Source organism: Vipera berus, assembly GCF_964194415.1.
Source record: "Vipera berus genome assembly, chromosome: 16".
Lineage (NCBI taxonomy): Eukaryota > Metazoa > Chordata > Lepidosauria > Squamata > Viperidae > Vipera > Vipera berus.
In genome coordinates this window covers 8,440,932-8,456,699 of record NC_138219.1, presented here as the reverse complement: position 1 = coordinate 8,456,699, position 15,768 = coordinate 8,440,932, and the positions used below count along the sequence as shown (strand labels likewise).

Genomic DNA, 15,768 nt, shown 5'->3' with positions numbered 1-15,768 from the left:
CGGTGGTGAGGCCTCTCCTCAAGAAGCCTGCCTTGGACCCAGCTGTATTGAACAACTTTCGTCCTGTCTCCAACCTTCGCTTTCTTGCGAAGGTTGTTGAGAGTGTGGTGGCACATCAGCTCCCTCTGGTCCTGGATGAAGCGGATTATCTAGACCCGTACCAATCGGGTTTCAGGCCCGGGTACAGCACGGAGACGGCATTGGTCGCGCTGGTGAATGATCTCTGGAGGGCCCGGGACAGGGGGCATTCCTCTGTTCTGGTCCTATTAGACCTCTCAGCGGCTTTCGATACCATCGACCATGGTATCTTGCTGCGGCGTCTCGGGGGATTGGGAGTGGGAGGCACGGTTTTACAGTGGTTCTCCTCCTATCTCCAGGGACGCTCGCAGTCGGTGTTGGCAGGAGGGCAGAGGTCGACCGCGAGGTCTCTCATTTGTGGAGTTCCTCAGGGGTCGGTCCTCTCGCCTCTCCTGTTCAACATCTATATGAAACCGCTGGGTGAGATCATTCGTGGTTTTGGAGTTGGGTATCATCAGTATGCTGATGATACCCAGCTTTTCTTTTCAACCCCAAACCACCCCAGTGATGCCCTCACCGTGATGTCCCGTTGCCTGGAGGCGGTTCGGGTCTGGATGGGGAGGAACAGACTTCAACTCAACCCCGACAAGACCGAGTGGCTTTGCATACCTTCATCCTGGGTTTATTCGGACATTCCACCTCTTACTATGGGGGGCGAATTGTTACCCCCCGTAGATAGGGCTCGCAACTTGGGAGTCCTCCTAGATTCACGGCTCACCCTGGAAGACCACATAGGAGCTGTGACTAGGGGGGCTTTCGCCCAGGTTCGCCTGGTGCGCCAGTTGCGGCCCTATCTAAGCCGGGATGATCTATGCACAGTCACTCACGCGCTCGTGACCTCTCGACTAGACTACTGCAACGCTCTCTACATGGGGCTGCCCTTGAGGACCACCCGGAGGCTCCAACTGGCACAGAATGCAGCCGCGAGAGTTGTGTTGGGAGTTTCCCGATACTCCCATGTCACACCTCTGCTCCGTGAGCTGCATTGGTTGCCAGTTGTCTTCCGGGTGAGATTCAAGGTACTAGTCATGGTGTTTAAAGCCCTACATGGCAGGGGTCCGGAGTACCTCAGGGAACACCTGCTGCCGGCGTCAACTTCCCTCCGCCCTGTGCGTTCCCACAGAGAGGGCCTCCTCAGGGTGCCACCGGTCAGAGAATGTAGATTGGTGGCCCCCAGGGGGAGGTCTTTCTCTGTGGGCGCCCCGGAGCTATGGAACCAGTTACCGGTTGAGCTCCGGACGGCGCCCGATCTTCGCTCCTTTCGCCGCGATCTGAAAACATACCTGTTCGAACAAGCCGGCCTGGCCTGAGGGGGGATTGGTGGGGTTTTTACTATCATTTTATTGGGGTTTTATTAATGTATTTATTGTTTTTTATGGGCATGTATTTAATTACTTTTTAATTTTTGTAGCTTTGTGTTTTATTCTTGCCCTGTACACCGCCCTGAGTCCTTCGGGAGAAGGGCGGTATAGAAATATTAATAAATTAAATTAAATTAAATTATCTCGGATTTGAGGGGGGGGCAATTCTCAATCTGGACGCATTTAATTCTGAATAAAACACAGGCACAGCCTGCCAGGTCTTCCCACTTGGGGGACCGAGGCTCCCCTAAATATTTGAGGCTGCCCATAAACCAAAGATATTCTAACTTGGCCTGTTGTTCGAACCCAGGCCTGTTCAGCTCCGAACAACCCAACATCGTTTGAAATAAGGGGAAATTATAACCTGGATACACACACACACACACACACACACTTATCTGGGTTCTAGAATAAACACATTTTCTGAGTTGACCCCAAGCTGTCAACCTGTCAACACAACCAATTTGCACCAGTTTGCAAAAGTTAACACCCAGGATAGAACTAACCACAGTTAGCAGAGATTGCATTTATAATTGGTTCGGAAGGAGCTCCTTGATTCTCACACACACACACACACACTTTTCCTGCAATTCAATTTATTCCTTTATTCCAAAATTGGGGAGCTTTTCAATCAAGTGTTTCGCAACCTTGGCAATTTTAAAAATAAGCAGACTTCAACTCCCAGAATTCTGTGCTGTGTTGGCTGGGGAATTGTGGGAGCTAAAGTTCACCTATCTTCCACTGAGAAATATTGCTTTCATGTTGCTTTAAATATTACTTTACACGCTGCTCAATTCTCAACCCACAAGAAAGCCTTTAGCAGACCAGCTCCGCAAGCTTACACACACACACACACACACAAACCCACAATCCACAACTTCACAACAACTGCAAATCCTGCGGTTAGACACTTGAGGAGAACTCCTTTAATCACAAATAGGACAAAACAGGATTTGGGACGGGGAAGGGACGAAAGAGGTTTGCGTTCTGTTTGTACGACACACTTCTAGCCGCGAGGCTCAAATGACAGCGACGGGAGGAAGTTCCCGGCCGGGAAGCGAGTTCAAATTTCATGATTTAAAACCCCAAGAGGTGAAGGATCTGGGGGCCCCAAATGCCCTGGGTTTTCTCAAAGCAGGGGAAGCACCCCGGCTTTTGCCAGCCCCCTGAAGAGTGAAGCGATACCGATCCCTGGGGGTACAGCCCCCCTCCCCGGTAGTTGAAAGTGGGAGGGGGATTTTCAACGAGGGGAGGCGCTGCTAGACTGCTCCTCCGGGCGGCAAGTCTGGGTCCGTCCCCCTCCACTTCGCTGCCCAAACCGAAGCTAAATAGATTCGATCTGTTTCCGCACTTTCTCCAAGGCTTTCCCGTCCAGCACCCGTTGGCGGCAGACCACCAGCAGAGCGAAGATGGCGGCAGCCCCCAGCATGGCACCCTCAAACTTCCAGAAGATCCGAGTCTCCATTTCCAAAGAGCGGCAACTGCGGGGAGAAAATTGCCGTGGTGATAGCCGCTCCACAAGGGGGGAGGAAACCCAGAGCAGGGGGCTGGACTAGAGGACCTTGCAGGTCCCTGCCAAGCCTAGGCAGCTCTTGCTTGCTTCTAAATTTGTATCACGGCCCTGGGGAGGCATCTTGGGGGGGGGGTGGAGGGAAATACAGCTACTTGCAATGGGAATTGCCAGGCAGTAGGTGTAAGACAAGTGGACTTCCCAGAATTCCCCAGCCGGCCTGCTTTAAGAGGGAGGGGCTTCAACTCCCAGAATCCCCCAGCCAGCACAATTTAAAACATGTGGACTGCTGGCACGGGGAATTCTGGGAGTTGAAGTCCACCCCTCTTAAAGTCTGCCAAGGTTGAGACACCCATCCTGAACGGGGCACCCACCTCTTGAACTCGCCCTTCTTGGACACCCCGCAGTTGATCTGCTCGACAAAACCGGTGACGCCGCATTCAGACGTGGTTTTCTACAAGCGAGAAGAGACGGCTTTTAAGGACCCAGAACGGCCACCGAGCGAGCAGCCGCCGAGCATTTGATCTACCGGAGATTCAATTCCCAGCCTCTTCCAAACTGGGACGGGAAACCGGCGGTAAAATAGGGCAAAAGTCACTGAACAAATTTCTCACTTAGCAACATAAACTGAGGCCGTAAGCCGAGGACTACCTGTGTGTGTCCCCCCCCCCCGAGGAGAGAGCCTGTTGCTTCTCTGTATGGGATGCATTTTCATGAAGCAGGTCCAGAAACGACAACCACAACGGAGGCCGGCGATTCAGACCCACCGAGAGCTTGCAGACTCCCCTGCCCGGCCCTCCCCCTCCTTCCTTTCACCCTCTGACCCCCTCCCCAAAAAGGCCAAGGCATCTCACCCCCCCCAACCCCCTCCCCCACTTACAATCTGAAAACTCGTGCAGGGCGCGCACTGCGTGGTCACCACGAAATCCTCTCTCCGCCAACACGGAGTTGTGCCCGTCAGACTTGCTGCAAGGAAAGCCGAACAGGACGATGGGGTGACAAAGGCCCCCTGTTTTCTGGGAGCCCCCCCCCCTTCCCGAGACCCCAGTGCGAAATCCTTACCTGGTCCTCTCGCATCCTTCTCAGCTATTCCCTCAGCTGACCTGCAAGCGGGTAAAGAGGCAGAGGGGTCAGCCGCCGGCCAGACCCACCCACCCCCCAAAAAAGGTAAAGGCTTCCCCTGTCCTGTCCCCCCACCTTCCTGCCAACTTAGGAGTCCTGAAGCAGGTAAAAAAAATATTATTTAGTGACCTCGGCCCTGAAAAAAAGGGACTTGTGACTTTCACACAACCGTGATTCTATTCTATTCTGTAGTTCTATTCTATATTCTCTTGTCTTATTCTTATTATCACCCTACTTCTATTCTATGCTTCTTATTATACTTCCATTCTATTATTCTACTCTCATGTTACATCAAATTTAACATAATTTAAATTTCATAATTACGGTAACAGATTAAAGAATCTATTACCCTTTTTTTTTTCAAGGCTTGCACTACACCTCTCATCGTCCACCCCCGTAGCAAAATGGGATTTGTAGTCCAACCCAGGAGCAGCTGGCTGGGGAGCATTGGCCCCCCCCTCCCAAGAAAAAGACTCCCTCCCCCTAAAAGGACGCAAAGGGGACCCCCTGACCCCCCCTCTCTGGTTGCCCCCCCCAGGAATCCCTTACCGCGAAGGGGCGACCACGAACCCCAAAAGCGCCCCCAGCGCCAGGCGCCATCTTGGCCCCATCCTCGCCCGGCGCTTCCGCCTCACTCGCGCGGTGCGTGGTGGGAAGAGGGACCGGCGGAGGGCGCTCTGCGCACGCGCGGGGCAGAACCTGACGGCAGGCTGGGCTGGCGAGCGAGCGCAAAGGGCTCAGTTCGTCCGGTTGCGCCCCGGCACTTCCGGTCTTCGGCTGCAGCCGGGACATAGAGGGAGAGTGGAGAACGTATTCCTATATATTCTCTCTCTCTCTCTCTCTCTCTCTCTCTGATACTTCCACCATCTGTGCATCTACTTATCTATCCATTCATTCGTCCCTCCACTATATTTCTGATTCTGTCTGTCCCTCCACCTATCCCTCTGTCTGTCCGTTTATATATCTATCAATCATCTATTCTGATACTTCTATCATCTATCTCCCTATACATCTACCTCTATCATCTATGCACTCTGTATTTCTATCTGATATCTATCTATCTATCTATCTATCTATCTATCTATCTATCTATCTATCTATCATTTATATCATCTATTTGTTTATCATCTATCTATATCATCTATCATCTTTCTAGCTATCCACCCATCATCTATTAAATCTAATAAATTAAATCTATCAATATATCTATGTTTGTCTGTCTGTCTATATCTATCTATCTCTTATCTATCTATCAGCATTTACTAAACACGTGCAGAAAGATGAATATATTTTATTTATTATTATTTTTCTGCTGCCTTTATTACTTTTGTCAGTAACTCAAGGTGTCACACATACATAATCCTCCTCCCTCCTCCTATTTCCCCATAACAACAATCCTGCCAGATGGATTGGAACATGAGGGGTCTCTCCCTTTCTCTGCAAGGGGTCAGGATAGAAGCTCCCATTTGAATGACCAAAGACACCCTCACGCCCCACCCCACGACTGTTTTTCCCTCCCCTTCGCCCACCTCCTCTTGCCGATATCCAGAAAATTACTTCTCAACACAACGATGTTCGGAAAAACTACAAATATTTAATCGTCTTCACAGATTTATAAAAGGCATTTGGTCCCCCAGCATGTGACTAGTCCCTCGTGGGTGCCGGATTCTGCGAGTCGCATTCCGGGTTTCCACCCATCCAAAGTGCAGAGACTCCCAGCAGGCATATATATATATATATATATATATATATATATATATATATATATATATATATATATATATATATATATATATATATATATATATATATATATATATATAAATATATAAATATATATAAATATAGATATATACTTATATACTTTACAAAAGGTTTTTTCTTCTCCTGCTGAGAGATTCCTAATCTGATTCTTTCCTATGTCTGTTAAAGGCACTGCAGAGCTACAGGGCTATGTATTTTTCAATTTGAGCAACTTTTAAGATGGGTGAACTTCAATTCCCAGAATTCCCCAGCCATCCTGGGGGAATTCTGGGAGTTGAAGTCCACCTACTTTAAAATTGCAAACTTTGACAAACACCGCCTCAAAATGTCTGGTGAATCCAGGGATTTGGGGAAGGGGTGGCTTACCCAATTATTATCACCCCCCTCCCCACTTTTCCCACCTCTCCCTCACCTCAGGGACCCCTCCCTCCCCAAACTCCCCTTCCCTTTCTGCAAGTGCAAAAATTAAAAGGCAGACTCCCCAAATGGAAAAAGACGACGAAGAAGAAGAAGTTAGGGAATGTCTCCCGGTCCTTCCGGGGTCCAGCCCGAAACAACTCAAGAGTCTGGAGGGTCAGAGAAGGAGAGGGGGGGGCGGGCAGGAGAGAGGAGAAACAGCCCCACCCAAGCCAAATGGCCAGGGATAGGGGAGGAGCCGTGGGGCCTTTCCGAACCGGCTGGCTGCCGGTTACAGCATGGAGCACTTTGAGCTGCTTTTCGGGGTGGCTTTGAGTTCCAGAGGCCTCTTGGGGAGCTGCGCCTGGAGGAGGAAGAGGAGATGGAGAGTCAGGGGCTGGTGGATCATGGATGGTCCAGGATGGGAAAGGTGGAGGAAGAGGAGGAGAAGAGAGAGTGGGAAAGGAGGAGGAGGAAGGGAGAGGAGAAGAAAAGGAAGGAGGAGAGAAGATGAAGATGACAAAGGAGGGGAAGGAGAAAGAATGGAGAGGGGGGAAGGAGAAGAAGAGGAGAGGAGGAGGAGGGAAGGAAAGAAAGAGAAAGAAAGAAAGAAAGAAAGAAAGAAAGAAAGAAAGAAAGAAAGAAAGAAAGAAAGAAGAAGGAAGGAAGGAAGGAAGGAAGGAAGGAAGGAAGGAAGGAAGGAAGGAAGGAAGGAAAGAAGAAAGGAAGGGAGGGAGAATAGAATGGAAGGAAGGAAGGAAGGAAGGAAGGAAGGAAGGAAAGAAGGAAAGAAAAAAGGAAGGGAGGGAGAATAGAATGGAAGGAAGGAAGGAAGGAAGGAAGGAAGGAAGGAAGGAAGGAAGGAAGGAAGGAAGGAAGGAAGGAAGAAAGGGTGGGAGGAGGAAGAGGAGGAGGAGGATTGGGCTACATTTGACCGGCTGTTCTCGCCACCACCCCCCTTCCTCCCCACGTGGCACTTACTGATTTCTTGATCGATTTGAGAAGAATGTCACGAGCCAAAGTATTGAATGCCTAAAGAAGAAGAAGAAGAAGCGCAGAGCAGGGCATCCATCATTTTGTTTCCAGCCAGCTGCTGCTTGGAGAAGCCGTTGCTTGTGCTGCCCCCCCCTCCCCCAAAGGCAGAAAACAGGAGCACCTCCGCAGGGTCCCCAACCTACCCAGCCACGGCTGCCTGATCTCCTGACCACGGCCAAGAGGGTCTGGGAGGCAAATGGCTGTGCTTATTATGTGTCTGTGTGGATTTTTTAGGCCGGCGGGGGTGTGTGGGTGTCCCCAGGCCAAGCAGACCCCTCACCTCCTCCACGTTCAAGCTGAACTTGGCGCTGGTCTCAAAGAACTTGATCCCATGATCCTTGCACAGCTGCCAGGAAGGAAGCCGGGAAGTCAAGTCAACCAGTTGCATTCTGCACATGCCCACGCACTCAACCCCGCAATTCCTGCACCCGGTACCTTCTCGGCTTGGTCCCGGGAGACTTTCCTCTTCACCTCCATGTCGCACTTGTTGCCCAGCAAGAGACGCTCCACGCCAGCCGAGGCATTCTGGGAAATAGGAAGGAAGGAAGGAAGGAAGGAAGGAAGGAAGGAAGGAAGGAAGGAAGGAAGGAAGTACAGAAGGAAAGAACCAGGATTCTCAAAATGGGTCATCCCTCACTCTCTTTTGGTGAAAGAGATATTTTCTTCCACCACCCCCAAATCAAACAATGACACCCTATTTGGTAAATATTTACTCATGTATTCAATTCCTACAGCCGTTCATCTCACAGATGGCACTTTGATATGAAGTTAAAAAAAACAACAACGGGCCAAATGAAGCCAAATAACCAAAAAACCGAACAACAAAAATCATTTTTTTTAAAAAAAATCAAAAGCCCTAAAAACAAACCATTAAGAAGTGTAAAAACCGTGAAAAAACAATCAAATGTCCCTCTAATTCCCTTCGGTTCAGTTGTTCCTGATTTGTGCCACCAGGGGGCAGTGTTGGACCTCCTTTGTTTCTTTACGCCCCCCCCCATTTTTGGGGGGGGGGTCATCCGGATCTGAATCAAGGATGAATGAAAACAAAGGATGGGGTGGGGGGTGGGGAATTCTATGGGGCTGAACGTTTGGGGTGGGGTTCCCCCCCCCGCACTGGCTGCAGACCCCCAAACTCGCCCCCTTCTGAAATCCTCACCCCCAGCCCCATTTCGTACCCACCTCTTTGATGCTCTTCATCCAATTTTGAATGTTCTCGAAGGATTTTTCATCCGTGATGTCGTAAACGAGAATAATTCCCTACGACAGAATTGGGGATTTATTTGGGGGGGGCAGTCTTGGGGAAGGACCTTCAGACACCCCCTTCCCCATTCTTCGGGCCTCTCTCCATCCTGCTCCCCGATGGGACAGAACCCAGAAGTGTCACACGCGGAAGCGGAGGTCTGAGGAATTCTGGGAGTTGAAGTCCACAAGTCATAAAAGGGTTTGAAGACCCCCCTTCACTAAAGTCTAGTTGTTTCTTTTTCCTCCTCCCTCCCCACCCCTTCTTCCTCTCCTGTGGCTCCTCTTTGATCCTCCGCCTATTTCATATTTTGGACGTGGTAGGGGGAAAAAAACAATCTTTTAATCCACTTAATAATAGTGGAATAGCAAATGTTATATGGGAAACGGCCCACTATCATGCATATGGCACAGCTTGGCAGTGCAAATTTCTTTTTCGCTGTCTGAAAGCACGTCTGGAACTGGGTTGGTTTTTTTCTTTCTGGCGCCCCCCCCCCGAAATGTCTCAGATTGCTGCCCATCAGGGATGGGAACCCCTCACCCTGCGAAGGGGGAGGGTCTCCCAGGCGGTGGCAGCCCCCTTACCATTGCTCCCCGGTAGTAAGCCGTGGTGATGGTCTTGAACCTCTCCTGGCCAGCCGTGTCCCTGCAAGGAATAATTGTCTTTTTTTAAAAAAATCATTTCATTCATCCTTAAAAAAAGCGACTTGCCACGGATCCTCGCTCTTACGACCGTCGCAGCATCCCCGCGGTCACGGGATGAAAAATGGGGTGCTTGGCAACCGACAGGTGTGGGAATAAGGCGGTCGCCATTCGCAACCCTTCCCAAACCAGCCGGATTCACTTAAGGGAAGGAGGGAAGAAGCTTAAACCGCCCCCCCACCGATGAAAACGTCGTTAAATCAGATGCCACCCACTTAACAGCCGCCTCGCTCACCGACGGGAAACTCTGGCCCCAATTCCGGTCGTTAAGTTGAGGGCTAGTTTGCCAAAATGATTGCAGGCACAATTTGGTGATCGCTCATGACCGCAGCCTCCCCAATTGGAGCCTTGCGGATATGTTGGATCTAACTCCCATCATGCACAGCCAACTCCCTAACCCATCTGCCACCCCAGCCGTTTCTGCTTGGAGACTCCTGCAGTTAAAAGCAACTCCCCCTTTTCATCCGGCTGCTGATCTTTTCCAAAATAATAATTAAAAATCTTCTTTTCTTTCTTTCTTCTTGTTTTACAAAAGTTTCACCAGATTTTCCTACCTTGGTCCAAAGAGCCTTGCTTGGAAATGCCATTTTCCTCCCTTCTCCCTGAGCTGTTCACTGCCCCCTTCTGACTCCCAAGCCCATAATCCACCTTTCTTTTCCACAATCCCCCCCCCCCTGCAAAACCTCCACTGTCTCAGAGGCACTCACCAAACCTGCAATTTAATCCTTTTCCCCTCCACTTCCACCGTCCGTATTTTGAAATCGATGCCTGCAGGGAAGAAAAACCAGAATTGGTTCTTACTCACAGTTTCCACCGGGTTTAATCCGCCGGCAATCATTTCCTACTCCTGTGTTGAGTTTGGGGTCTCCAATCTTTTCGGGATGGGGGGGAGGGGGGGATCATTTCCCTGTCCGTTGATTGATTGAAATAATCTTGGGATCTTGGGAGTGCCCAATCAAAACTCCATCACCAATCTAAAGTCAGCCAAGATTCTAGTCCTCATGGAGTGTAGATTTCTTTTCTTTCCCCCCCCAAAAATGGGGAGGGTGCTGACTGGAACCAAAATTAGGGTATTCCTTTTGACGTTTCCTCCCTGGCTCCTGTTCTTAATTGCACCTCTTGGGGGGGGACTCTGTAGCTTTTCAAACACCCCCAGCCTCTCCTGCCCCGACGGGAACTCCGAGGATGGAAGAGTTGCATCCCAAAAGACCCCCATCTCCCCCCAAAAAGCAGGCACTTGTCATCACCCGAATCCTTACGAAGAGGAGAGTGTTGCAAATATTGGATTGGGGGGGACCCCAAATTGCCCTCCCCTTTCCAGCTGTTTTCTCCTCTTCCTGATTCTCATCATCCCCAGCCCAGGCATGGAGTGGTGGCCGTGCAGGGGGTGGGTGAGAAGACCCACCCGTGCAGGGGGTGGGTGAGAAGACGGGCCCGGCTGAGCGGCTGCTCCTTGCAATCCTGCTCTATTTGGGTTGGGGGGGAGGGAGCAAGGGGTCGGGCAGGGGGCTTTGGGGGGCTCTGCAGAAGCCCCCTCCTCACCAATGGTGCTGATGTAGGTGCCGCTGAAGCTGTCCTCGGAGAAGCGGATGATCAGACACGTCTTGCCCACTCCGCTGTCTCCGATCAGGAGGAGCTTGAAAAGGTGGTCGTAAGATTTGGCCATCTTTGGGGAGGGGGCGCTCCGGCCTTGGGCCCTGGCCCCTCTCCTCCCTGGGGCGGGGGTCTGTGGGGAAGGGGGAAAAAACAAGGGGGGGACAAAAAAGCCGAGAATCCGCCGGGAAGAAACTTTGGAGAAGGAGGGGCTGAAGTTCTCCACTGCCCTCCTCTTCCTCCTCCTCCTCTAACAAGGACACCCTAACCCCTCCCTCTCTTGTCCCCCCCCCAGCTGGGCAGGGAAGCAGCCCCCCTTCAAGGCGGGAGGGGCTGACCCCTGACTCAGAAGGGGTGGAGGAGGGACTATCCATCATCCACCGCTGGGAACTCATTCATTCCCCAGCAAAGGAGGAGTTGGAGAGCTCCAGAGCGTGAGAAAAAGAGCGGCCTCCGAGCATGGGCAGAGTGCCTTACCGCTGGCAGCCGAGGGAGAGAGAAGGAAGAGGCAGCCTTGCCCGAGCATCCATTTGCATCCTAGCAAGCTGCCCTTCTTTTTGTTGAGGAGGACCAAAAAATGTAAAATATTGGAAGAAGGAAGAACTGCCGACTATAGAAGAATGGACTTTAAAAGTTTCCAATCTGGCGGAAATGGCAAAGATTTCAGCGTATTTGAAAGACCAATTGCAACAGAGATATATTGTGGAGCGGAGAAGATGTATTGATTATATCCAGAATAAATATGAGACTAAAAAGTTTCACTTTGCATTTGAATAAGTAGTGGATTTATATGATGTATAACTAGCTTGTAGTTATTTTATTAAGAGTTAAAGTGCGATAGAATTTAATATTTTATTGTTGTCTGCATATTTTAGATTATGTTTGTTTGTATTTTTATACCCTGTATTTAGCTCTGGGAAGTCGGGGAGGGGGGGAGGGGAGGGGAGAGTTGGGGAGGTTTGGGGAGAGGGGAGGGGGAGGGGAGGGGTTTTGTATTCAAAAATGTACTGTAAAACTTTTCAATAAAAAAAAAACAAAAAATGTAAAATCACAGGAGGGTTTTAAAAGGATGGAATCGTTCCTGTTGCCTCATCCTCAAGACTGAAATGTTATTGATTTAGAGAATTGTTTTATTTGGAACACTTCTAATTTTGTTTCCGCTTTTGGATTTTCTGCTTGAGATGGGGTGGGTTGGGGAATGAAACTTTGATTTTGGATTTTTGCTGATTGAATTGTTGGCATAGAAATGGCTAGTGAATATTTTTATGGGTCTCCAAAGAGTCCCTGTCTCCAGCTGCCCCCAAGCAAAGCCAGCTTGGTCTCCCTGTGGTGGCTTAGCCCCTCTCATTTCCTTCCTTTGGCAAATCTCCTGGATCTCCTCCATGAGGACTGCCGACTTGCTCAGTTTTGCAAGGCTGACATTCCCACAGTCCAGAGACCTCCCTACAGACTGGCTGGGCATGATAAAAATGATAACTCTTCCAGCCCAATTTGGGCAGGGGATGCCGGCCTGAGTTCAAATTCTACCTGGAGCACCAAACTGGGAGCCTGGCAGGAGCGTCACTGGGGTAAAAAAAAGGGAGAGGAGGCTTGAGATCCCAGAGGACTAGAAACTTGGTTTATCATGGTGTGACCCCAAGCGGGGCAGTTACATAGCTTTCTAGTCAGGACCCATGAGGACTAGAGCCTTAGTTAGTCTTCAGGGCAAGGGAAGAGATGAGTAAAGGCAAAGGGAGGGAGAGAGACTGTCTGTGTTTGTGTGTGTGTGTGTGTTGAGATGGCACTAGAAGAATAAACGTGTGTGTGTGTGTGTGTGTGTGTGTGTTGAGATGGCACTAGAAGAATAAACTTCTTCCTCAGCCCAGCCTACCCTGCAGGGCTGTGAGGAGGACAGGGCTGTGAGGAGGACAAGGGGAGGGAAAGCCTTTGTCCTTGGAGGCTCCGTCTCAAAATGGCGCCCGCAGGAGAAAGCGGATGCCCTTCCCAGAATGGCGTCCGCTCCGGCTACCCTACCCCTTCTTTTTTTACACCTCACCAAGATGGCGGTTTTTTCTCTCTCTCCCCCCCCCTCTTTCACGCAGACACGCACACCCGCCCCCCCCCTCGCCCTCCCCGAGCGGACTTCCGCCCGTGCGCGGGAAACCCCGCAGCGGATATAGCGCTCCCTCCTTCCGGCCAGCCTCCTTTCGGTCCGCAGCTGCCTCCACGCGAAGATGCCGGTGCGTCTCTCTCCGGCGCGGCCTTCCCCGCGCGGGCCCGCCTGCCTTGGCCCCGCTCCCCGGGGGACCCTGGCGGGGCGCCTGGCCGGCCTCTCCGGCCTCCCCGCCGGGCCCGACGCGCTGGCCACGCCGCCTGGTCGCCAGGCTCAAGATGGCGGCGGGGGAGGGGGGAGTGGGCGGAGGGGAAACGGGCCCCTTTTTGTGGCGGAGGGGGTCTCACGGCCTCTCGTCTCTCCCCTCCCTCCAGCTGGCGAAGGACCTCCTGCACCCCTCGCCCGAGGAGGAGAAGCGGAAGCACAAGAAGAAGCGCCTGGTGCAGAGCCCCAACTCCTACTTCATGGACGTCAAGTGCCCGGGTAAGGCGAGGTCATCCAGTCCAGCCCCCCCACCCCACCCCACCCCCTGCTCAGGACAAAGGGGAGTTTGCAAGGGGCCTCCTCGGTGGTCATCTAGTCGGAGCCCCCCTCCCCGCTCAGAACGCAGAATAAGAGTTGCGAGGGGCCTCGGTGGTCATCTAGTCCAGCCCCCCCACCCCACCTCGAGCTCAGGACAAAGTTTGCAAGGGGGTCTCCGAGGTCATCTAGTCGGAGCCCCACCCCCGCTCAGAACGTAGAATAAGAGTTGCGAGGGGCCTCGGTGGTCATCTAGTCCAGCCACCCCACCCCACCCCGAGCTCAGGACAAAGGGAGTTTGCAAGGGGCCTCGGTGGTCATCTAGTCCAGCCCACCCCCACCCCACCTCGAGCTCAAGACAAAGGAGTTTGCAAGGGGCCTCCGAGGTCATCTAGTCGGAGCCCCCCCCCCCGGACAGAACGTAGAATAAGAGTTGCGAGGGGCCTGGGTGGTCATCTAGTCCAGCCCCCCCCTCCCGGCTGCTCAGAGTAGAGAGTAACAGAATTGGAAAGGGGCGGGGGGGGGCTAGGAAGCCATCTAGTCGAGCTCCCCCTTCTCAAAAGACAGAAAATAAAAAAAAGAGTTGCAAGGGTGCCTCGGAGGTGTCCTAGCTAGAACTCCTGCTCAAAAAGAGAGAATCGCAAGTCAGAAGGTCCCCTGGAGGTCGTCTACTCCAGCCCCTGCTCCAACGACAGGCTTGGAAGGGGCCCTGGAGGTCACCTAGCCCTCAAGTGTTCACAATACGCCCTAACAGAATTGGAAGGGGCCCTGGAGGTCATCTAGTCCAAGCCCCTGCTCAGAATGCAGAATAACAAAAGAGATGCGAGGGACCTCAAAGGTCCTCTAATCCAGCCCTTTGCCCAGGCCAGGAGGCCTTATTCCATTCTGGACAAACGCCTGTCCAGTCTTCTCTTAAAAACCTCCAGCAACGGTGCATCAGCAACAAATCTCATGCCTGGAGCTGCTGGGTGGGATTTTTGGGTGTGTGTGTGTGTATAGACGGTCCGTGGACTGGGCAAAACCACCTTCAAGGGTGATGGACTGCATAAAATTTTAATACGTTCCTGCTGCAGAAAGAATGCTTTGCAACTTGGAGGCTTGCGACGCAGGGGATGACCCAGCTCCCTGCTTGCTGGGCTGCACGTGGGAACCTGGCAGGGGTCCTTTAGGAAAGACCCCCGAGATGATGCACAGGTTGACGGGAGGGCTGGGCGAGCCTCAATTGCTCCAGCTATTCTGGTGGTGGTCTCTCTCAGGCTGTACAACCGCGGAGTAGTTCAGACTCATTTTATTTTTAAAGGTGGTGTTGCTAGAATGGAAAAGGGAGGATTTGTGGCTGCAAGAGCAAAACAAAACAAAAAAAGCCAAGTTTTTAACCCACCAAAAATTTGCTTTGCTTTCTTGCTCCAGGTTGCTACAAAATCACCACGGTTTTCAGTCACGCCCAGACAGTTGTGTTGTGTGTCGGCTGCTCGACTGTGCTGTGCCAGCCCACTGGTGGAAAGGCAAGGTTAACAGAAGGTAAGTGGGACGGTTGAGCTGGCCAGCATTCCTGTGTCCGAAATAAAGAGTGGAAACACGGAGAACTGTAGCCAGACTCCGATGGATGAGTGTTTTTGGGGTGACATTTTTCAATCTTTTGAGGATGGGAGAGGAATGGCAGTGTGTGTTTTAACAACACATGATGCGGACCAATGTTTTACAGCTGTTCTCCCCACTGGAGCTGACTCTAATAGGCTTTGTTTATGGATGATGTCATAGGAGGCGGATCAAAAATGGTTTTTCTAGGGGAGGAAAAAAACCCTCAGGGCAATCCTGGTTAAATGTAACCTGCTTCCGTCTGATCTTAATGACTCTTTGCATTTCCTCCCTACAGGGTGCTCTTTCCGGCGAAAGCAACATTAAACAGCGGACACTTGGCGTGGGATGGTGGGTGGGACTATGCGAACAGTGGCGATCCTGACCATGCAATGGAGTTGGGGGAACGTGTAGAGTTATTTTTGAGGGCTTTAGTTGCTACCACTGATGGCTGTGGGATAGGGTGAACACCCCACCCCACCCCTCACTCCCTGTGGCTGTGGCACTGTCCTTGTAGCCTTACCCATTTGATTCAATAAACTTTGGATATAAAGGCAATCTTTTGTGTTTTGGTGTGGGTTTTTTTTGTGTGTGTGGGTTGAGTGTTGCCGGCTGCATCCGCCTCGGGTTTTTATGATCGGAGCCCTCTCTGGGATTCCTTTTGGCCCTTTGGGAATCTGGTTCAAAATGGGAGGTCACTGGGGTTCAGCTCGCTGCAATGGTTACAGCACGGAGTGTAAACGTTCCTCAGCCCGGCGAGCGCCATGGTTTCTCCTGCC

At 51.5% G+C, this 15,768-nt stretch overlaps 3 protein-coding genes across 3 annotated transcripts; 1 reads left to right on the top strand and 2 right to left on the bottom strand.

The window, feature by feature from the left end:
• Positions 1-2,070: 2,070 nt before the first annotated feature.
• JTB (jumping translocation breakpoint) lies at positions 2,071-4,790 on the bottom strand. The gene is made up of 5 exons (XM_081340279.1): positions 4,621-4,790; positions 4,012-4,052; positions 3,830-3,915; positions 3,324-3,403; positions 2,071-2,920 (listed from the first exon to the last, which is right to left on the bottom strand). The coding sequence occupies exons 1-5, from the start codon at positions 4,680-4,682 to the stop codon at positions 2,764-2,766; spliced, it is 426 nt and encodes a 141-aa protein (XP_081196405.1). The 5' UTR covers positions 4,683-4,790; the 3' UTR covers positions 2,071-2,763.
• Positions 4,791-5,657: 867 nt separating this feature from the next.
• On the bottom strand, positions 5,658-10,990 carry RAB13 (RAB13, member RAS oncogene family). Its single transcript, XM_081340265.1, has 8 exons — positions 10,750-10,990; positions 9,915-9,975; positions 9,091-9,151; positions 8,446-8,523; positions 7,702-7,791; positions 7,547-7,612; positions 7,213-7,263; positions 5,658-6,595 (listed from the first exon to the last, which is right to left on the bottom strand). Exons 1-8 carry the CDS (start codon positions 10,871-10,873, stop codon positions 6,524-6,526), a joined length of 603 nt encoding a protein of 200 aa, XP_081196391.1. The 5' UTR covers positions 10,874-10,990; the 3' UTR covers positions 5,658-6,523.
• A 1,929-nt stretch (positions 10,991-12,919) lies between these two features.
• On the top strand, positions 12,920-15,547 carry RPS27 (ribosomal protein S27). Its single transcript, XM_081340175.1, has 4 exons — positions 12,920-13,019; positions 13,267-13,375; positions 14,822-14,932; positions 15,288-15,547. The coding sequence occupies exons 1-4, from the start codon at positions 13,014-13,016 to the stop codon at positions 15,314-15,316; spliced, it is 255 nt and encodes an 84-aa protein (XP_081196301.1). The 5' UTR covers positions 12,920-13,013; the 3' UTR covers positions 15,317-15,547.
• The last annotated feature ends 221 nt before the right edge of the window (positions 15,548-15,768 follow it).

Coding starts and splice junctions, on each gene's coding strand:
- RAB13 (XM_081340265.1), bottom strand. CDS start 10,873: ATGGCCAAATCTTACGACCACCTTTTCAAGCTCCTCCTGATCGGAGAC. Junction 9,152..9,914: donor AGGATTAAATTGCAGGTTTG/GTGAGTGCCTCT, acceptor TATTCCTTGCAG/GGACACGGCTGGCCAGGAGA. Junction 8,524..9,090: donor CTTACTACCGGGGAGCAATG/GTAAGGGGGCTG, acceptor ATTCTGTCGTAG/GGAATTATTCTCGTTTACGA.
- JTB (XM_081340279.1), bottom strand. CDS start 4,682: ATGGGGCCAAGATGGCGCCTGGCGCTGGGGGCGCTTTTGGGGTTCGTG. Junction 4,053..4,620: donor TTCGTGGTCGCCCCTTCGCG/GTAAGGGATTCC, acceptor ACCCGCTTGCAG/GTCAGCTGAGGGAATAGCTG. Junction 3,404..3,829: donor CCTGCACGAGTTTTCAGATT/GTAAGTGGGGGA, acceptor TCTCGCTTGTAG/AAAACCACGTCTGAATGCGG.
- RPS27 (XM_081340175.1), top strand. Junction 13,376..14,821: donor CATGGACGTCAAGTGCCCGG/GTAAGGCGAGGT, acceptor TTCTTGCTCCAG/GTTGCTACAAAATCACCACG. Junction 14,933..15,287: donor AAAGGCAAGGTTAACAGAAG/GTAAGTGGGACG, acceptor TCCTCCCTACAG/GGTGCTCTTTCCGGCGAAAG.